Source organism: Gigantopelta aegis, chromosome 10 (assembly GCF_016097555.1).
Source record: "Gigantopelta aegis isolate Gae_Host chromosome 10, Gae_host_genome, whole genome shotgun sequence".
NCBI classification, from domain to species: Eukaryota; Metazoa; Mollusca; class Gastropoda; order Neomphalida; family Peltospiridae; genus Gigantopelta; species Gigantopelta aegis.
In genome coordinates, this window is record NC_054708.1 from 10177859 (window position 1) to 10200741 (window position 22883).

General features: G+C 35.5%; 1 protein-coding gene across 4 annotated transcripts; it reads right to left on the reverse strand.

Annotated features, from left to right (window-relative positions):
• Positions 1-2494: 2494 nt before the first annotated feature.
• LOC121382779 (MICOS complex subunit Mic60-like) lies at positions 2495-22871 on the reverse strand. Of its 4 annotated transcripts, none has more exons than XM_041512374.1 (14): positions 22749-22871; positions 18177-18286; positions 17493-17666; positions 16530-16575; positions 15844-15858; positions 13832-13889; positions 12449-12547; positions 11549-11688; positions 9884-9981; positions 9098-9233; positions 7558-7681; positions 6792-7015; positions 5393-5621; positions 2495-4425 (listed from the first exon to the last, which is right to left on the reverse strand). In XM_041512374.1, exons 1-14 carry the CDS (start codon positions 22788-22790, stop codon positions 3806-3808), a joined length of 2115 nt encoding a protein of 704 aa, XP_041368308.1. In that variant the 5' UTR covers positions 22791-22871; the 3' UTR covers positions 2495-3805. The 4 variants fall into 4 exon arrangements, with proteins under 4 accessions (XP_041368308.1, XP_041368307.1, XP_041368311.1 ...); XM_041512373.1 differs by having other exon boundaries at positions 12449-12550; XM_041512377.1 differs by lacking the exon at positions 15844-15858.
• Between the last annotated feature and the right edge of the window lie 12 nt (positions 22872-22883).

The window sequence follows — 22883 nt, forward strand, 5'->3', positions numbered from 1 at the left end:
TAGAACCCGCCCTCCTCCTCCCATGATCCTATCATGACTTTTGTACTTTTTATATGGCATATTTCAAAATCTGGTTTTGTATATATTCACATGTACATATAATATTATACAAAATAGGTCTACACAAACCTGAAAGTTATTCACATACTATTGTTATATTTAACATACTCACGCCCACCTCCATACCTAAAGAGAGAGAGAGAGAGAGAGAGAGAGAGAGAGAGAGAGAGAGAGAGAGAGAGAGAGAGAGAGAGAGAGAGAGAGAGAGAGAGAGAGAGAGACAGACAGACAGACAGACAGACAGACAGACAGACAGACAGACAGACATTGTGTTATACAACATGGCAAGATAAAATACAAGAACATGCTTAAAATTAGTTTAAAGGTAATGCATTACAGTTCAAGTGTAATGTTTACCAGTCTTTGATATACCAGTCGTAGGGAACTTGGGACGTGGAGAAAAAACCCACCCACCAGTCGCAGAATGGATCTTAATTGTTTTGCACAAATACTATTTGCTCTAGCACTGAGAGGGGGTGGGGATGTTGACCCCCCCCCCCTGTCCACTATCACCCCCACCCACCCCCTCCGTATGCGTAGTACAAAGCTCTGGAATATTCTGCTATCGGGCAACTGGGATGTCGGACATTTGGATATAGTATTTCACCAGGAATTTGAAGTAACACAACAGCCGCATTAGTATAGGGAACGTATAGGCTACATGTTCTTTCAATATTCAGACTAGAGGGGCTTGAATTATGTGTATTATTATATTATATCAAATGACTCGGACCATAGCATAGACAAATGTGTCCTTGAAAGCATATCAGAGCATCTCATTTTCTAATATTTCTAAGGGAATGTTCCTCCATCTACCTACAATGAATTCCCTAGAAACATGGTTCTCTTCCCATCACCCGCTCCACCACACACATTCTATTTGCACATTCTACGACACTAAATATGAAGCAAACGCAGCACTGGCCTGCGATCATTGTTAACAACTTAGAAACTCGTATTACTGATCAATTAGTACCACAAGATGAAGTCATGCGATCTACACTGTTTTGTCTGCCGTCTTTATGTAGTTCCATCCAGTGGTAGGCCTACTAATCAAACACCACAAAACCACAACCAGGACCCTGAATGCCCGTAATGCATCTCGACTTATCTATATACCTAGACATAGGGAAGGAAATATAGATGCGGTCTCAAAATTTTTTACACTTCTATATCCTCGTATCATGACTATAATGTTCCCTTTGCCACAGAGGCTGAACATGGCCCACTGGTAAAGTCCTAGACTGATGCACAGTCGGTCTAGAATCGATCCCAGTCGGTGGACCATTTCTCATTCCAGCCAGTGCAAGACCGATATATATATATATATATATATATATATATATATATATATATATATTATATATATATATATATGGTATGGTGCATACGACATCCCTTGCTACTGATGGAAATTTGTAGAGGGTTTCGTCTCCTAAGACCGTCAGAATTACCAAATGTTTGACATCCAATAGCCGATAATTCATAAATCAATGTGATCTAGTGATGTCGTTAAACAAACACAAACTTTAAGTTTGGCCAAAGGGAATGAATAGAATGGAATAGAATACATGTTTAACGACACCACAGCACGAAAAATACATAGGCTATTGGGTGTCAAAGTATGGTAAATCCAAGACATTAAAGTGGCCATAAGGAATGAGATGTGCCGATCATGGGTCATCCATCAATTCAGGATACTGCAATCTCACCAAAACAAACCTGTATGGTAAGCAAATGAGAGCCATCTTACTTCCTAAAAGTGATTAGTTTGATCATCTTCGTGGCCCTAGTTATCAGAGGCGGATCCGGGGGGGGGGGGGGGGGGGGGAGGAGTAGGCACCCCCTAAATTTTGCAGTTATAATTTTATTATATATTAATTTTCATTTTTTACGACCCCCTCTCCAAACCTCCCGCAAAGTTCCCTTGGCATTCCGCCTGTCACTGCCCCCCCCATATATGGATTTTCCGGATCCGCCACTGGTTATGGCAGTTCCTGGTCTTAAAGGGATCAATCTGAAGATGTCATGGAACCATTCAGTTGGTTGTAACAATAGGAAAAGACGTACAATATTCAACAGAAGCTAATGGCTTTGTTTTCTTGGAACTCTTTATTGATGACAAAATCCAAATCGTACCTCCCATACCTCCGGGTTAAAATTAAACACAAAGTTCTGTTGATCTTGTTACAAAATGTCATTTTCAAACAAGAATTCTACAGAATGAAATATCTCGCCTACACTGATCAACATCCATAGGTGCAACTATACTGTAAACCAAGTTTTATTGATCTAGGACTTATAGTTTGTGAGAAACAGATCTAAATGCGAAACTACAAATGCATTTAAGTTTATGCCGTCTTCATCAGAAAATATTACCTATATCTCACCTTTTACTTTGTAAAGGCGAAACAATTATAAAAACTAAATCTTGTAATGTGTAATGCTTTTATTAAGCCAAAATGTCTCTGCAAGCCAACAGGTATCCATCACACATTTTATATTTATCTGGAATATAAATCTTCACATTGAATAATAAATATATACACATGTAGCTTCTTTCAACAAGAAGTATCTAACAAACTCCATGCAACTAAAGCACTTGTGGTTAAAATTCAACCTATACAAAGCGGCAAGCACTGGCTCCACTGAAGGAAATACTATCTTGTGGTGAAAAAACCGAAAGACGTATCAACATAATTGGTACATGTACAAATGCATCTTAATTCTATTTACACTGACAAACAAGCACAAGATAGAATATCCTTACTGTAGGAGACTACATGTAAAACATTACTGATGTATTTACTTTGTTGAAAGTTCCAGTTTTTATTATATCAACAAGTCGGAACAAAAAATGCTATATTATTATAGAGAGTTTTCAATGACTATTTTTGTCTAATTTCAAATCAAAATAATTAAACTTGCACATATGCACACACTTTTATAAAATTATATCAATTCTATGACCTCCCCTTACTTTTAGTCATATATATTGATTAAATAACAAATGATATTTGTAGTTTTTAATGTTTTGCAGGGTATTCCAGGTTATATAAAGATTTTTCAGTATATTCAAGGACTTTCCAGGATCATTTTCCCCCAGTATATTCCAGAATTTTAAAGTGCTGAATGAACCCTGTATATAATAATACATAAAAAAAAAGAGAAAACTTTTCAACAATTTTAATAATCCATAGATAATAAAATTTGATTGCACAGATGTTGTCGTCATTATTATCAATCTGAAAGTATATCTTCATCATGTGTCCACCATCAAAAAATACGAAACAAACACATTTTTAACAAATCTCAAAATGTTAGTTCCAATTAATTAGCAGGGCCAGACAACGCTTCCAAAGTTCTCTTCAAAATGTTTCTTTCTCACTAACTGAAATTAATTTTGTTTTTGGTATGTTGAATTTTGAATCTGAATGAGCTGAGAATAGTTCAAGAAAATATGCTTTGAACAAGTAATGCACATGTACCAGAGTGAAAAAAAGTCTTGTCGATCAGCAATCCAATGAATGTGTGAACCAGTGAGTAAATGTTAAGAGAAAAAAAGTAGTTTCATAAGTGATGTCAATGTATGAAACGTACGTTTTACACTGGCACTAAAATATCCCTGTTGATCAGTAATGTACCTTCTGTTACGGGAATAATATACAAATTAGATTATAAAGCGGACAGGAAAAAGACAAAATATGTATATACTTCAATCTCTCACATACAGAACTACAACTATTTAAAACTGAGAACTGAGACCACTAGCGGCTGCAAATGCTGTCAGGGTACTAGCTGCCTGTCGTGTCTCTAACAACAATATGGCCTCCTTTATCCAGTCAGCAGCGACCAGGCACGGCGCTCCCGTTAACTGATTCATGAACTTAACAGCTGTTTCAACATCTCCTCGCTCCATGAAGTAACTGGCTTGTGCAAGAATGGAATAGGTGTCCAGTTTATCCAAATCGATCTCGTCAGACTCGCTTTTCGCAGTCACCGAATCCAGCACGAAGATGGACTGTATGTACGACACAAAGTATTTGAACAGAGACGTGCAAGTGGCATCGATCATGGCAACACGGCGACATATGTCCTTCACCTTCTGGAATCTCTCCTTCAGACCATCTTCCGTCATGACACCGCGGACGATCGCCGCCTCAGGTATCGTTCTGATGATCGTCTCCACGAATGGGTGTTGTCTTGAGGCATCAGACACGTGGTCGATCTCATCAGTCAGTGGTTTTATCTTGTCTTCCCACTCCTTCCCTTCCTCGTTGCCCAGTCGGATTGCGCCATTCAGAGCCAAACACGCCAGCCATAATTCTTGGGCCATTCTGGCCATTTTCTCCTGTTCCGCTCTTCCTGAAAATTGTAATGCAAAATTTCAAACCATGAAATTTAAAAAGTTTTCTTTCAGTAAAGGGATCCACTTATTGTGTATTTTTATTGCTAAAATAAGTATGCAGGGGCAGGGGGTAAGGCTTTCTGGAGTCAAACTACCCACCCCCTGCCCCTTCTCAAAGTAAATTTTAATAAATATAAGCATATATACCTGCATCTGTCTTGACAAATTTTACTTGTAGAATGCACAAAATTACCATTTCAGGACATCTAGTTTTCAAAATGTTTCAATATGGTCAATATTTGAAAAGAAATGTGATTTTAAGTCTGCAGTGCTCACTTTGTCCATCAGTCTAGACCACCCCCTGCGTAATTTCCAGCACCTGTGCCTGCTTTTACCAAAATACATGGGGCAGCAATCAAACCTACCATGATGGACTAAACTGCACTAGAAGATAAAGATTCTTCTTCAGACTGAATGACAAAAATTAAAACAAAATTTAAAAAAATGCAGGCACAAATTTATTTGTTTTTTTCTGACTGTAAAATAAACAAACATGTACTACAGACTGTGAATTTAGCAGGGTCCTGTGCTTCTGCAAAAAACAGATTTTATGAGATGGAATTGTAGAATTGCTGTTTTATATTATTTTACAATTCTGGATTACTCGTACACTCCAACCCCCCAAATTCAATGCCTGTAGTACATATATCTTGTTGCCTGATGAATATATAGCAATACTGTAATGATTCAATTAGTATAAAATGTACACCCAAAATTAGCGAATTCGGTCAGAAAACTTATAACCAAATTCAAATTTCAAGTAACCAAACAGCCAAAATGGCTGAAGATTTTACAAACAGTAAGCTATTTTCAAATTAGCTTTTTTGGCGATTTGTAATAAAGTATATGCTCAAATTCTGGCAATTTGATGTACGACACGCTTAAAGCACCACTCATCATTAAAAAACAGGAAGACATTCAAACCTTCCACAGCTGCCTCAATGCCTTTAAGTCTCGAAATCCAGCCAGCTACTTCACACTGAAAATTCTGTCGTTCTTCCAACAATTTGACGTGCATCTGCCTCTCAAACTGTTCCTCCAGTTCCTCCAGCTGGATCTTGAGTACATCTCTGAGATGGTCGCTGTGGGCCGCTGCCTGTCGTGACAGCTGACCACGCAGTTCCTTCTCAAAGTCAACCCTCGCCTCTGCAGTCTGCAACAAAACACAAACATTATTTCACTTCAATTATTTCCCCACTAGTTAAAGAAAATATCTTGACTGACCTTCATAAACTGATGACACCAAACTATCTTGTATCATCAGTGACTGTTGGTCTGGAGAATGATTAAATAAAGTATTTATCTCAAGTGTTTTTTTAACTATGGAAATATTAACTGAGTCTATGTTTATTGGTATTTAGAAAACAAATTCTATTTATCCTATTAGTATATTTTATTTAGTATATAACAGTTCTAAAGTAGTCTCCATTGGTTATATGACATCATCACAATTAGCACAAATGTAGTTTGACGTCTTGTTGGCTTATAAACAAATGATCCACTGACAGCAAAACGTTATTACCCGGCGTAATCCTGTAGCAAGGGAGTATAGTATTAGTAGGTGGTTACAAGTAGGGTCTCCACAAGTAGTCGGGCACGGGTCGAGTTTAGAAAGACTCAAATCCATTCACATGACTTGAGTACCCGTACAAGGTGGAATACGGTGACCAACTATAATACAATGGACAATGTAGGACAATAATTTCAGCTGTAAATAATCAACAATATAAGTTATGCAATAATTATATGATCATGTGCTAGTTTCTCTTTTTAAACTGGCCGCCCAGCCGTGAAAACACTGAACATATCAACTGGTTTCTAAATGCAATACAATGGCATTATTTGGCATCCATGTTCAGCACTGGAATTGAGATGCATAATGCTATTTACTTTATTCATTAATCTCATCATCATCTAGTGTAAGTGTCGGGTACTCTGATCCAGGTCGAGTTTGACCCTCGAGTACTCGTGGAGGCTCCAGTTACAAGTGCTTCTTAACAATACCAAAAGTAACCACTGAACACTTACCGAAGTGGTCAGATTAAGCCCATAGCTAAAAGCTGATGGGAAATGGCAGGTGTGTGACACTGATGGCCAAAAAACACAAGCAATGTCTATCCAAATAAAATATCAGTTGCTTGTGTCTTTTGGCCATCCGTGTCACACACATGCCATTTCCCATTAGCTTTTAGCTGTGGGCGTAATTAAGGTGAGCTAAAAAGTACTCTCCCTGAACTAATCTCAGGGAAGTGATGGGGAGCAGCAGTGATAGCTCCCCTTAAATGGTGAGCTCTGGTTCCTGCATATTTAAAAAAAAACTAACCCAATTATCTTTTTGAACATCAAATTCGGCTTGCATTTTCTCCAGCTCGAGTCCGAGTCTGATGGATGCGAGTTTCTCATCTTCTTTGATCTGCTCTTCGATAGCCTTCTCAATGTGCAGCGCCTCCATGCTCAGCTGCTCGGCCAACTGCTTCTGCAGCTGATCGATGCGGCAGTGAGCGTGAGCTATCATCGAGTTCAACTCATCTTCAGTTAACTTGCCACCTACCAAACAATGGCAAATATGTTCATAAAATTAACTAGGGCAACACACCCACACCCACACACTCTCACTCACTCACCCACCCACTCACTCACTCTCAAACACACACACACAAACAAACACACTCGTACACTCTTGCACACACGAATGTATGGATGGTAGGGATTTACAAGTTGTAAATAAAAATAACAGTATTATAGTTCTTTCCACAAGGAACGTTTCTAAATTAAACACAAAAACACGTTTACGTTTCTTCTTATGACAAACCAAACTACAATTACTTACAAAAATACATTTTTGTAGGAGAATGGGTCAGACTATAAATATTACTCCAAATTATTCCACTTGAAAACTAAACACACACATGCACATATTTCTTATCTCATAAGTTTATATGCATTCACACATCCACAAACATGTATGCACGCACACATACCCAAATTCATTTTTCATATTGCAGCTTTACATTAACCAGTATTTTAAAACACACAACACTAAAAACACACATTTCTCATCTAGGATAAGTCATTCTAAACATACATACCTTTTTTCCCCAGTTTTACTTCAGGCATAATGGATTCAAGTTCTTTCTGAAACTGCTTTCTACCTTTGGCTACAAGATCTTTGTAATGGGACATCATTTTGGCCTCAGACTCGGCCTTTGACACCTGAAAAATATACAGCTTGGTTATTCTATAAAATCTGTGCATATTATCTTTACCCATTTAATCTTCTGATTACTGCAAGCCAGATATCACGCAAGCTGACACACTGTATAGTGCATACAGTATATTCCCGTATTCATATTTCACGCCGTTTTGCATACGGCACTAACCAGAAATAATAATAGAACAATACTGATCAAGACTAACCTCGATAACTGATTTTTGTGTGTGTGAGAAATACCTGAAAATTTTGAGTTGAAAAAGTTGTTTTCGTTGAGCATTTTCACTTGAAAACAATGGCGAAATGTAGAGGTCATTTTTAAGAAGTGATAGCTTATTGTGAAAGGAATTTGATAATAAATTTGACCGTTTTACCAACAATGAAAATAATGAAATATTAGGATATGAATCATTTCCACAAATTTTTTTTACTGGGAATAATGACCATAAATCCTGGACATCTGGCCACAAAAAAACATAAGTAAATGCGCCTTTATAATTTTTTGGCCAAATTTTAATCAACATTAACTGATCTAAAATATAAAAAGTCTAAAAAAAACACACAAAAATATTTATTATTTACGTATGAACATTATTTTTTGTATTTATAGAAATTTTAAGTGAAAATATGTGAATTTGTACCCCCTCAATATGGTGTTTGTCAAAAGTTAATCCCATAGTCAGGTTAATCTTTCCGAGTTAAAACTGTATTGTTATAAAGCTATACACAAAATATCAGCTAAACATCTTGAGGCATTGCAAAAATAAAGTCTGGAAAACAGTATGTGGGACAGATGGACGGACAGACAGACAGACATACAGACAGAAGGACGATGACGGAACTAATAATCCCCTCCAGTTAGACCGGTAAGGGACTAATAATGTCCCTAACACCCGTAATAAAATGAATATGAAAAAATTAAGCACATACGAAACATAAATTTCTTCTAATTTTAAACTTACACAAATTTGTTATGGTCAACGAAAAAAAAAAAATGGTGATGTTAATCCCATCCAATAAACCAGTATCTAAATATTAACTTTAAGATATTTGGCAAACATACATTTATATTTCATTTCTGTATTCACATACCTACCATGAATTTTATAATTACACTTTTATTTGCTAGGCATGTCCTACCTGTATTCCAACAGTTCCAAATTCGCTATTTTTGTTACAAATATCCTACCTAGAGGACCACAGATCAAACAGGGCTAACTCTGGGTGAGCAAAACAATTTGCCAAATTATCTTCAAATATACAAAATCCAGTTATTTTTCAACAAAATACCAATTATGACATGAAATGTTTTCGCCATATCAAAATAAAATTTGCCAATTGTTCCTGAAATTTGCAATTGGCAAATTTGGCGAGTGGCAGAGCTAGCCCTGGATCAAAGTTGAGTGATGTTATCGTACCTGGGCACCAATATTTCCTAGTTCGTTGTTCTGTTTATTCAAAGTTTCCTGTGCTTGTGTGATCATTTTATTCCGCTTCGTAATCTTGCTTTGTTTACCATCTTCAATAGCATGTTTCAATTTCTCCAAATCGGTCCTAAAAAGTTAAAATAATGAATGAAAATAATGTATTATGCGAGCTTTCTCTCTCTTTTTAATATCATTCCCCAGGAGTGAAAACACTTCTCATTCGCTATGAGCTTTAGAAGGGACATAAACTTGAGAGGAATAATAAATTTAATGTGCTAGTTTACTCAAAAATGTTTTTAGTTTTTGTTTTCTTAAGGCATCAAGATTTAAAAGATAAATATTCTACATCCCCTACTAATGGAAGTGAAACCACACTCATTTGACTGGTAAATACTGAAAATGAAAACTCACTCATAGCAGAAGGCATTATTATAGCACTAGACTGATATGTGTACAAGGCTCAGCGACGTCATGTTGAATGGTTTTGGAAATTGTGCTCCAGTCACTAATTGAGTGATTTGTTTTAATGGCAACAGAAAATTACGAAAACGAAAATGTCAAAAGGCACTACTAGGCCATTAGGTTTATATGTACAAAGTTTCCTAAGTTATCTTATCTTGAGCGTTTTGAAGCTGTGTCTCGTAAACACTACTGATGAAGGGCGACTTTGGTCATTCTGGCTATTTGTTGGCAACTGGTTTTCATCGTAACAGAAACTGTATCTTCCCTTTTTACTCTGTAAAGGCGAAATAAAACCAAGTGCACAATGTTACAGACCTAGCCAGACAGAGAATGTCCTCAGCTTCCTTCACAGCCTGCTCTCTCTGCTGAAAGGCAGTGCTAACTGCCTGCCACTGGTTGTCCTTCTCTAAAATCTGAAACAACACGGGACACACAATATCATTTACCAGGAACACGGATCCAGATCAAAATGTCTGTTCCAAATCGTTTCTTTAGTTCCTTTAACTTTACAATATCAACACAGCAGTTCTAAGGAGCTACAGGGCTTGCAAGTCTAAATCATTTCTTTAGTTCCCTTAACTTTACAGTATCAACACAGCAATTCTAAGGAGCTATAGAGCTTGCAAGTTTATCTTGTTTTTTTTATTCCCATAACTCTACAGCATTAACACAGCTGTTCTAAGAAGCTATAGGGCTTGCAAGTCTAAATCATTTCTTTAGTTCCCTTAACTTTACATTATCAACACAGCAATTCTAAGGAGCTATAGAGCTTGCAAGTTTATCTTGTTTTTTTTATTCCCATAACTCTACAGCATTAACACAGCTGTTCTAAGAAGCTATAGGGCTAGCAAGTCTAAATAACTTCTTTAGTTCCCTTAACTCTACAGCATTAACACAGCTGTTCTAAGAAGCTATAGGGCTAGAAAGTCTAAATAACTTCTTTAGTTCCCTTAACTCTACAGCATTAACACAGCTGTTCTAAGAAGTTATAGGGATAGCAAGTCTAAATCATTTCTTTAGTTCCCTCAACTCTACAGCATTAACACAGCTGTTCTAAGAAGCTATTGGGCTAGCAAGTATAATTAATTTAGTTCCCTTAACTCTACAGCATTAACACAGCAGTTCTAAGAAGCTATAGGGCTAGCAAGTCTAATTAATTTCTTTAGTTCCCTTAACTCTACAGCATTAACACAGCTGTTCTAAGAAGCTATAGGGCTAGCAAGTCTAAATAATTTTTTTAGTTCCCTTAACTCTACAGCATTAACACAGCTGTTCTAAGAAGCTATAGGGCTAGCAAGTCTAAATAATTTCTTTAGTTCCCTTAACTCTACAGCATTAACACAGCTGTTCTAAGAAGCTATAGGGCTAGCAAGTCTAAATAACTTCTTTAGTTCCCTTAACTCTACAGCATTAACACAGCTGTTCTAAGAAGCTATAGGGCTAGCAAGTCTAATTAATTTCTTTAGTTCCCTTAACTCTACAGCATTAACACAGCTGTTCTAAGAAGCTATAGGGCTAGCAAGTCTAAATAATTTCTTTAGTTCCCTTAACTCTACAGCATTAACACAGCTGTTCTAAGAAGCTATAGGGCTAGCAAGTCTAATTAATTTCTTTAGTTCCCTTAACTCTACAGCATTAAAACAGCTGTTCTAAGAAGCTATAGGGCTAGCAAGTCTAAATCATTTCTTTAGTTCCCTTAACTCTACAGCATTAACACAGCTGTTCTAAGAAGCTATAGGGCTAGCAAGTCTAATTAATTTCTTTAGTTCCCTTAACTCTACAGCATTAACACAGCTGTTCTAAGAAGCTATAGGGCTAGCAAGTCTAAATCATTTCTTTAGTTCCCTTAACTCTACAGCATTAACACAGCTGTTCTAAGAAGCTATAGGGCTAGCAAGTCTAAATAATTTCTTTAGTCCCCTTAACTCTACAGCATTAACACAGCAGTTCGAAGGAGCTATAGGGCTTGTAAGCCCTTACCTCGTTGGTATCATCCATAGCCTTTTTCAAAAGTCGTGTGTGCTCTTTGGTGGTATTAATAACTTGCTTCTGCATTTCGATGGCCTTCTGTGCATTTTTAACACTGACTACCATAAGGTCATGCAGAATCAATTCAAGTGCTGAAAAATAACACTATTATGAGATTTTCAAAAATAATGTAGCTGGAAAAATATTAGCCATGTACTTAAAATATAATATTTAATGACACTTTATTATGCAACATTTTGTTTAACCAATAGAGTACCAAGTTATTTGGTCAAGACATTAAAATACTACTACTACTACTAACACAATAATAATAATAATAATAATAATAAAGGTTTTCCAATTTAAAGATTTTTTAAACCCAGATCATAAAAGTTAAAAGTTTTTAATAATATAGTCCATAACATTTTTTTTCGTTACACGGACATGCAAAAGAATTAAACAGTAGTTTAATCATTTAACTGAAAACCCATTAAATATTAAATTCTATATTATCCAACAATGAACCTCAATTTGAATATGTAATGATTAAAAACAAATCTTAACCGATTACCACTTTTCCTAACAATCTCGTATATGACAAATTGATTTGCAGCAACACAGACTATATTTTTAGCATTTCTACATAACTGAAAAAATAACATGAAGTAGTACTAAAATAAGTAACAACTCAAAATGAAGATAGGCCTGTCAAATAATCCACCGTCTAATGAATTTTGTCAGTCAATTCTTAATATATAATGTTCCAACTTATAGATTAATTACATCCGTTTACAGAAGTGCTCAACATAGCCAACTATTTTTAAAACACAAAGAACCCTCTCAAAGCAAGTGTCAAGTGTATAAATACGAGTTGACCAATCTATATTTAATTTAATGTTTAAAGTAACACACCAATATTATCTGCTTCCTCTTCCATTTCTTTCTCTTTCAACATCTGTGCAGTTTGCTGCTTTAGGCGTTCTTTCTCCGTCTGTTTATCCTCCTTCAATCCTGCTAACAGCGTTAAAAGGAGAAAACAAACTTGCTGAGTAATATCCCAGGACAATGTTTAGTCTCAGGCCTTTAGATCCCACTTTTTAGCTCAGTGAGGTCTTTTTAATGCAATAATGATATTAACAGCTGCTGAAGATATTCAGAAATGTATTTCAAGTTATTTTAATCTAATTAAAGGTTAAAACTTTGGTGGTTTTAAGGTGAAATGTTTTGAGGTCAAAGCGGCACGATTATTTTTTTGCATATGTATTTTGTGCACAATATTTATTGCCTTGACTTTTGTGAAATCTAAAGCACTAAATCCACAACTGTTAGCTATCAAACATATGGCACTTTAAAAATGTATATGATTTCTGCCAGAGGATATGGAGGGTAAAATTATGTACCCAAAAATCTTGGAATTAATGAATATATTTTATAATTTTTAGACTGATGATAGTCAGAGAACTGATGTTTATAACCTGTCAAAGTACATGAAATGCAGTGTTCAATTTCAAAACATTTCAAACCTATTACCACCCAGTAGGGGCACTTATGGTCAATTTTGTTTTATGTACCCTCAAATTATTTTCTGGGGTCAAACTGCTGTATTACACTGATGAAATTTTAACTGCTCTGTTACACTGAACAAATTTTAAAGCCATCCATTAAACAATCTAAGTGTAGGAAACAATGACAGAAACTTTAACCAAACTACCCCGTAAATAAATATTAACCACATTCTACAAAAAAGTTAACAATTAAACGAAGGAAGGAAATGTTTTATTTAAAAACACACTCAACACATTTTATTTACGGTTATATGGCATCAGACATATGGTTAAGGACCACACAGATATTGAGGGAGGAAACCCACTGTCGCCACTTCACTGGCTACTCTTAGCAATGGATCTTTTATATGCACCATCCCACAGACATAGTACATACCACGGCGTTTGATATGCCAGTTATGGTGCACTGGCTGGAATGAGAAATAGCTAACAGATAGGGATCGATGACAGACCGACTGCGCATCAAGCTCATGCTTTACCACTGAACACGAGGGTATTAAACACCTCACCAGTCTTTGCCAGGGAAGGCGGATGATGACTTGCTCTCACCTCCACACTTGTCTGGAAAGTTTTAGGGGAGTGACAAAAAATGTGGTGTTTTTTTTAAAAACACATTTTAATTGAAACTTCATGTGACTGCTTGCCTAGCACCATTTCAGGATCTGTAGCTTGCCTTGATTCTGCCCATGTCGAAGACTGACTCGCTGTGTCTAAACACATGTGTACGTACCTGCAGGAGTTTTCTCTGGTTGAGTCTTCTGACTTGACACAGGTCTTGCAGCGTCTTTCTAAAACAACGAAAAAGATAAAAAATAATAATTGTATGGGCAGACAATAACTGGCTAACATATTTTAAGTCAATAGCATATATTAAATTTTAAAATATTTATATTAATCTGAAAACAGTACACTCTCTTAATTTATTTACCTTGTGTCATAAATTATGTTAATATGAAAATTTAAGCCTAAAACCAAATAACCATTTATGTTATTAATAAAAAATTCCAATGTACAATCAATATAAAAGTAAAACCCTTGTGCTACACAGCGTTCGAAATAAGTACTCGTCGGTTTGTCCTGACGAGTGAAAATCTGCTCGGACAAGCAAAATGTACCTCAATAGTTGTCCAGTTGGCAAGTAAAAATGTATATTGCTGTTTTTGACCAACCAAAAATATTGTCCTTGCACTTAAATAAAACTAACAACTCATGTAGACAAGTAAAACTATTGGTGGACAAGCCAATTTTTAGATGTACTTGTCCTGTGGGCTAGTAACAAATTCTACTTATTTCTATCACTGCTACAACTATCTTAAAAGGGACAGAAAAACATATCTGTACATGTTTTAAAAATGTTTGTTTGTTTTGTTTAACGACACCATTAGAGGACATTGATTTATTAATTATCGGCTATTGGATGTCAAACATTTGGTAATTTTGAGTCTTAGAGATGAAAGCAGCTACATTTTTTACATTAGTAGCAAGATATCTTTTACATGCACCATCCCACAGACAGGATAGCATATACCACAGCCTTTAATACCGTATATCTAATTGGCTGCAACAAGAAACAGACCAATGGGTCCACCAATGGGGATCAATCCTAGACCGACAGTGCATCAAGTGTACCACTGGACCATGTCTTGATCCTTGCACAGGATAAGTGGAATATGATAACTGGGCAAATGATTTTTAAGATCGAACTTGCTTCTGCACAAGTGAACTATTAAACAACAGAACAGGTACTATTCCTTTCACTGCTGCAGCATTCAGGTACTTGTGCACATTTCTATGCATCACGGCAGAAGGACTTACTTGCCAAACAATCACATCAAGACACCACATTTTCTCTTTTGTTGAATACTTAATCTGCCCTCTGGGGACGGAATACAAATGACGCAAACCAAGAAAACATCATATCTATGCATATAGAAATTAATATTCTAAAGGCAGAAACTGTACATTTCAAACTGAAATAGCACACAATGTTTTCAAGAGGTCCATATACATGTACTTTTAAATTTGTAGATGGCATTTTTGTTTTCTATTTTGCAGAATTACCATATATAATTAATAATAAAAAAAAGCACAAAAAACAAACAAAAACAAAAAACAAGACCCTACCAAACTCCCCACCCCCAACAACAAACAAAAAACAACTCAAAATCAAAAACCCACACAGAAACACACCCAAAAACAAAATAAGAAAATTATGTGGATTAAAAAAGAATGAATAAAGACCCCCCCCAAAAAAAAAACACACACACCCAAACCCAACAACAAAAACCTCACTGATCAATTTGATATTTTAAAATTCTTTTATAAATATAAATGAAACCAGTAAACAAATAATAGCCATTTCTGAGGTTAGTTAAGTAAGTAGGAAATGCCATGATAGCTATTTACTAACTGCTGCCATCATGTTATAGGTAACAATGCTAGTTTAGTAGTGTTTATACAACACTTCTATTGTAGAAAATCAGAATACATTGTGACAATGACTTTCATTACTTTGATCAGCTGAAAATGAAGGATCAAGTTTATATTTTTTGTGAAAGCAAGTCTGAACTTGCAAAAGTGTCATTAATGTTGCTATATTAACTGCAAAAATTTAATCAAAGAACTGATAAACAAAATCTCAATGAATAGCGTCTCCCAGGACAGAATTGGCTATTTAAAGTCTGAAATAAATATTACAATAATCAATAACAGAAAATAAATGCAAATGCATTGCATACTAACAGGTTTAGGACAATTCTGAAAGAAAATGTTTAACACAGATTTAAGTGAATTACTCTACAAATAGTAAATGCCACTTTTAATGATAAGTGCTAAAGGCATTGCCTATGGCTATGGTCCCCATTTTACAAAGCGATTTTAGCGCTGATCTCACCATAGCTACTGTATGAACTTAAGGTGATCTTAGTGCTAAGATCACTTTTTAAAAAATGGCCCTGAAGACCATTACTTAGTAAAACAATCCATAACAATTTGACTGTGTTATATAGTAAAGTTATAATTAACTTCTTAATTAATTAGTAATATATCGTCAACATTTCAAGATAATGTATCACAATTGTATCCTGTCTTCTTTTGACAATGATTATTATTCCATTAAATTGTATGGTAAACAACTGAAATAATATCAATTAATATATATATTCAAACTACAACCTAGCGTCTGTCATATTACACTTACTATTGCTGGAACCGACATAAAAATCACATTTCAAAAAAAAAAAAAAAAATGTTGCTTATTTTTTTATATTTAATAATAATAATTAAAATAAAAAATAAATAATTAAAAACAAATAGCTGGGATGACAGACATAATAGAAATGCCTACAGTCAGATCCACTGCTAAAATACATCGCATCGGATTACAGTGCTCAAAGAACATACTTTAAAAACCATACTTATATCATTACCTTGTCTGTTTGGACAAATGGAACATCAGATTTTTTCTCTGGCAGGCTGAAATAAAACAATTAAGAATAATAACAACAACAACATGCATTTAGATTATTACATACAGCTGAGTTACCTTAAAATGGTATTACGGTACACTGAATGAGAATGAGGAATAATTCTAAATTTTGACTGTACTGCAGGGAACAGTTTGTTCAGTATTGTGTCCATATACACAACACAAGTTTCAGAGATCGCTACACAATTGTACAACATTAAACAGTAGTTGCTAATCAATTATCAATTGACTAGAAATATTGCTAATCAAGCTTCTGAAAACAAAATGTTCCCTGCACTGGACAGTATGGTCAGGTATCTTTCAGAATTGTTTTTGTAAATAAAAAGAATGAAAAACAATCTTGGGTGTATTACATCAGAAAGGATAAAATTACTAAATTTTCCCAGATACCCGCCAATCCCACATTGGTGATTTCCAGAGGATTTGCTTGTCTTATTTGCCTGCAAAACAATCTCAATTACTATTCAGTTGATGTCTCTGAAGAAATGAAAAATGATTTGTGAATGGCAGTTTTATTTAGCTTTGAAAAGATCATTTCAGCTTATATTTTTAAAAGGGTATCATATTCCCAATTTATTACGCATATGGTTAAAAATATCTTGGTATCAAAGTGATACAACCCATTAGAATGCCAAGAGGGACGTAACACTTTTGACATCAATTGGCACAGTACAACCTTACAGGAATGTCTAAGATCGATTATGGGTAATAAATAGGATATTAAACTCGCTACCATTTCATATCATGTTCATGTCCCTCATGAAATAATTTTCATTGTCACTTGCTAAAATTATTTCACTCGGGACATAAACATGATACGAAATGGAAGCTTGTTTAACATCCTATAAATATTACATTGTTAGAGCAAATGAAACAGTGGTAAACAGTCCATAATAAACAGTACCTTTTCACCAGGCTGCTATCTGGTAGATACGGAAATATTAAGCTAAACGCTTCTTTGGAGTATGGAACATTGTCTTCTACCGTTTTCTTGAAGGATGAATCATACCAGGCATATCCTACCAAGCCTCCAGCTGTTAATGTAGTCAGGCCAAGAAACTTCCCGAAAAACCCTCCTCTGTAAAAAAACAAATAGAAAAAAAAAATATTCACAGGAGGGTTTTTCAGGAAGTTAATATAACAGATTACTATAAATATACATATTATAAATATACAGACAGATATATATAGACAGAGACAAGAAAGAAATAATTATAAAATCGCATTTAAGCAGGGCATGCTTTCCTTCAATCACATCACACTACCTATCTTTATTTAAAAGGACATTATTATTTTGTATAAGAAAATATCACAAACTTCAAAAAGAATGAAAAGATGATCATATGATTTACATAGACTGGGATCTCAGTCATTGTTTTTTATACAAGCACTATCATATCATGAGCATAAAGTAGAAAACCAGTTAAAATAATAGGTGTAATTTATTGGCACTTAATCAATTCCTCTACTGTCCCACTGGCAGTAACATATATGGATGTGATATATAGCTTTTTAGACTTTAAAAAAATTAAAAAAATTATCAGTTACAAATTTTGTAAGAAATTGACATGGATGTACATGTACTTACTTCTTTGGATTTGGAGCCGGTTTTCGAGGTGGTGTTGGAGTGTCTTTGAACGACAATGGAATATCACCCTTTTTCGTCTGGGATGAGCAAAGTCGGCGACATCTTGCACACTAAAATAAAAAATAAAAGTCTGAATTAAAGTTGGTATCTTCAGATTTGTTTGTTTTTTAATCTGTTGAACATGTATACTCTATTAGGCCTGGAGCGGACGTAGCCCAGTGGTAAAGCAGTGTTCGAGATTAACAGTATCCCGATATCATGGGGATACCAGAATTTAATTTTAGATACCAGACTTCAAGAACCCAGTATCCCACTGGGATACCATATAATACTAAATTCTCAGGTGGCATACCAGATTTTGAAATGTTAGTATCCAACTGGGATACTGGCCAAAAAATTTAATATCGAACACTGTAAAGTCGGTCTGGGATCGATCCCAGTCGGTGGGCCCATTGGGCTATTTCTCGTTCCAGCCAGTGCACCACGACTGGTATATCAAAGGCTGTGGTATGTACTACCATGTCTGTGGGATGGTGCATATAAAAGATCCCTTGCTGCTAATCAAAAAGAGTAGCCCATGAAGTGGCGACAGCGGGTTTCCTCTCTCAATATGTGTGTGGTCCTTAACCATGTCTGATGCCATATAACCGTAAATAAAATGTGTTGAGTGCGTCGTTGAATACAACATGTCCTTCCTTCTATTGGGCCTATTCCTATCTGTCCTAAATATTGCTTTTATTGAAATCAATGTAGGAAATCTATGGAGGTTTTCAGGAGTGTCACTAGAATATGTAGAAGAAGAATCACGAAGACAGGGAACATTTTGTTCAGTATCGCATCGTGATTCACTATACAAGTTTCAGAGATGTAATTGCTAATCAATTTTCAATTGACTAAAATAATAGCTAATCAAGATTTTGATAACAAAATGTTCCCTGGAAGAGTACATATATACTAGTCTAAGAGTTCTGTTAGCGAATACCAGTCACTAAATACATACATTTATCCTATAACTTACCCATGATATCCATGTCATAAACCCATGTGATAGTTTTAGTGTATTAACCTGGTTAATAATGGTACGCAAATTTGCAAGATCTCCAGGATGGGTCATTTGCTTACAAGCCAACAAGACCTGTGTACATGGGCGTAATGTTTTCGAAGATTTATTTAAAATGTGTTTGTGCTAATCGTGATGACGTCATATTACCGATGGCGGCGACTTTAGTACTGTGGTTTACTAAAAATTGAATTAAAATGTTATTTTAGAAGTGTTATAGGATAAATAGAGTTCACGACTCGTGTTTTTTAATATGTAAAAAATCAACCTCGTCTAGTTAGTCGGTATTCGTCTTGGCAGAGCCTCGACAAATACTGATTAAAGGTCTACATTTATCAAAAACGTAATTCACTATTGTTTCGTATCTACATATACCTTTTACAATAGATATGAAGTATCAATAAAATACATTTTTTTAAATTTACCTGTTTTTAATATATTCGCAATAAAATGTTGCGTTTTTCCCCATCGCTTGCCAAAAAGCCTCTGAACTACAAGAGTCAAGTCACGTGACCCTGTGACGCGCTAACCGGCATAACATGAACGCATGATTCGCAGCCTTTTGGTCATTTTACATGAAGTGGAACACATGTATTTTTAAAATATGAAAATGTTATTCTAATTTCTATTGAATTGAATTATATGTTTGGAATATTATTTTGAAGATATCTTGAAATGTGAAACGTGGTGAATCATTGTTCGGTGTATGGATGTACAAAAGCTGCAGTTAAAAGACAAAAGAAGTTTGCATATTTTTCCGAAAGACAAACCGACATTGTTTGCATAGAAGCGGTTCTTAAACCGAACACGTGCGTATTGGAAAGGACCGTCAAGATGGGATTCGATTTGCAGTGACCACTTCACACCTGGGGATTACGACAATTATGTAAGATGGCCGATGGGAATGGCACCAAAACTTTTGTTAAACTGGTCTATCAGTAGATCTAACAGCATTGTGAGGACTCCCATATCCAGGTGACATTTCATCTATAAATAACAATTTAAATATCGACCAATTACACTTTGCCTTTTATAGCGTTATTCGGGAGCATTCAAATTCTAAAAATATCAGGCGAGACTATTTATGCAATAGGCAACCTCGTTGATCTATTTCAACATTAAAAAACAGTGGGAAAAGTGCAGTAACAAACTATGGATTGTATACTAGCATAAACAGATTTTATGGCTATACTATCATGTTGTTGTTTTTTCGTCTTGAAACAAATTTTATATAAAATTTTATATTAAAATTAGTTTCCGGCATACTTCGTAATTCATCCGAATCATTTCATATACCCTCGGCATAATCCCGAATGTTTTCAAATTCTTTTCAAATCACTGGCATAATTTTGCAAGTAAGGTTTTGATTGGTCAAATGAAAGATCAACTGGACATGAGCTCCAACGAGGTGCTGTTAGACAGAATAGTAATTAACCAGCAGAGATAATTTTAATTAGATTGAGTACAGACTAAAGGTAGAACTATGCATGCTTTAGTAAAGTAGTTTGGGATTGGCAGTCCTCTTTGTGGCAATGCAAAAGGGATGGAAATTTTTTTGTGGTGATGTAAGAGGAGTAAAATTCCCAGCAAATGATTTCCTCAGGAGTGGCTGTTCTCCAAGATAGAGATCCACGGAATCATCCACTATTTTTTCAAATGCCCATTCGACTATGCTTTGTGGAGAGATACGGCCCTTGTGTATTATGGTTGTGTCATTCAGATTACCTTGGATGTTCCATCAATTGTCTTGAAACTTGTATCACACACACAAAAATAGTTAACCTATGCAGGTTCATATTTTGTGAAGAATTTTTGTTTTAATTTACGCTGCACTTTTACCCAAATAAAATGTTATTTGAAATGGTATGGGTTTAAAACTTAATAAATTAATGTTTTTATGCGAACTTTATCTTTATTCATTATATTGGCGCTATTAAAACATAGAACATGTTCTATGTCTTCTGCTGCTAGATCTGTAGTTTACACCAACATAGACGTAGTGTCTTTTGTCACATTCGATTCAGTATTAGTGTGTTTCTTTTTTTTAACTAATACCATACTTGCCAGACACTAAAATCAATGGTCGCCCATGGACTACCTTTCTAAAATTCTTAGTCGCCCTTAGCCAATAAAGGTTGCCATGGCCGACTGATAATTTTCAACCTAGCCCGAGTACTCTAACTGTAAGAGAGCTAGACGGACATTTGGACATAAATACGCTCTCATTACAGTCAGAGACCAACCTATGTATCTTTTTGGCAATTCCTGACTACCAAACGGTAGGCAAAGATTCCCGCTCTAATACCACAACAATCCTATGTTTGACATCAAATACCTTTACACCGATCATTTTCGAGTTAACTGATACAAAAAAATCCACATATTAATCACTAATACACATACTACAGAAAGAAACCCGACAGCACCCACATTCAGCTACGCTTCGTGACACTCCGTCGCAACAATTACAAAGCTCGGCGATCTATTTCGAGATGTAGATCACGTGATCGCCCACTGGGCGATTCCGCCTTATTCAAAATGGAATCAATAATCTGTAATTGTTTTGGTTTAATGACGTAATTAAATCCAAATTCATCCAAAACGGCATTAGCCAACTCTTCCATGTTGTAATGTCGCTTGGTATGAGACGGCCCCTGTAACTTCTGCACAAGGTGGAATCGCCCAGTGGGTGATCACGTGATCTACATCTCGAAATAGATCGCCGAGCTTTGTAATTGTTGCGACAGAGATTCATGAAGCGCAGCTGAATGTGGGTGCTGTCGGGTTTCTTTCTGTAGTAGGTATATTAGTGATTAATATGTGGATTTTTTTGTATCAGTTAACTCAAAAATGATCGATGTAAAGGTATTTGACGTCAAACATAGGATTGTTGTGGTATTAGAGCGGGAATCTTCGCCTACCGTTTGGTAGTCAGGAATTGCCAAAAATATACATAGGTTGGTCTCTGACTGTAATGAGAGCGTATTTATGTCCAAATGTTCGTCTAGCTCTCTCACAGTCAGAGTACTCGGGCTATTTTCAACCCTGAGCAGTGTAAAACGTTTGGGTTTATTTAGATCGGTTTAATATTACACATCCTTTAATATAATGTGCAGTGCAAAATGGTGGTTGTGTATTCATTTCCCTATGCATAAAATAATTTTGAATGTCTACTTGTTTTTTCCTCATTTGTGCACTTTCAAGACTTTGTCTTTGGGAAGGTTTTCTCAATTCAACAAAAGTATTTTGATGTCAGGGTTCAATCGTTAAAAACAAGTCAAAAGTAAATAGACCGGTTTATTATTTATATAATAAACTTTAACTAATTAGCTCGTGCAGACTTCGCCCAATCCCAGTGAATAAAAGTATTAATGTGATATTATTATTAATCCCAAAGCAGGCCTCTTAACACCGTCAATGTCACTGGGGCACGTTCTCCTACTAAAACAAATCCCTTTTATGCAACATATTGAATATCAAGAAAACTAATGCTAATTTCTGCAGTGTCATACTCGTAATCTACTACAAAACCGTGTAGATGTCGCCTTCCACATTCCCGTTATATGGAAAAATATTTACAACTTTAAAATAAAGTTAACCGGTCTGGCAGACAAGAGAGGAAGTAAGACGATAAGATTTCTGCGCAT

Coding starts and splice junctions, on each gene's coding strand:
- LOC121382779 (XM_041512373.1), bottom strand. CDS start 22,790: ATGTGGAAGGCGACATCTACACGGTTTTGTAGTAGATTACGA. Junction 12,551..13,831: donor ACCAGAGAAAACTCCTGCAG/GTACGTACACAT, acceptor TAACGCTGTTAG/CAGGATTGAAGGAGGATAAA. Junction 9,982..11,548: donor CTATGGATGATACCAACGAG/GTAAGGGCTTAC, acceptor GTGTTGTTTCAG/ATTTTAGAGAAGGACAACCA.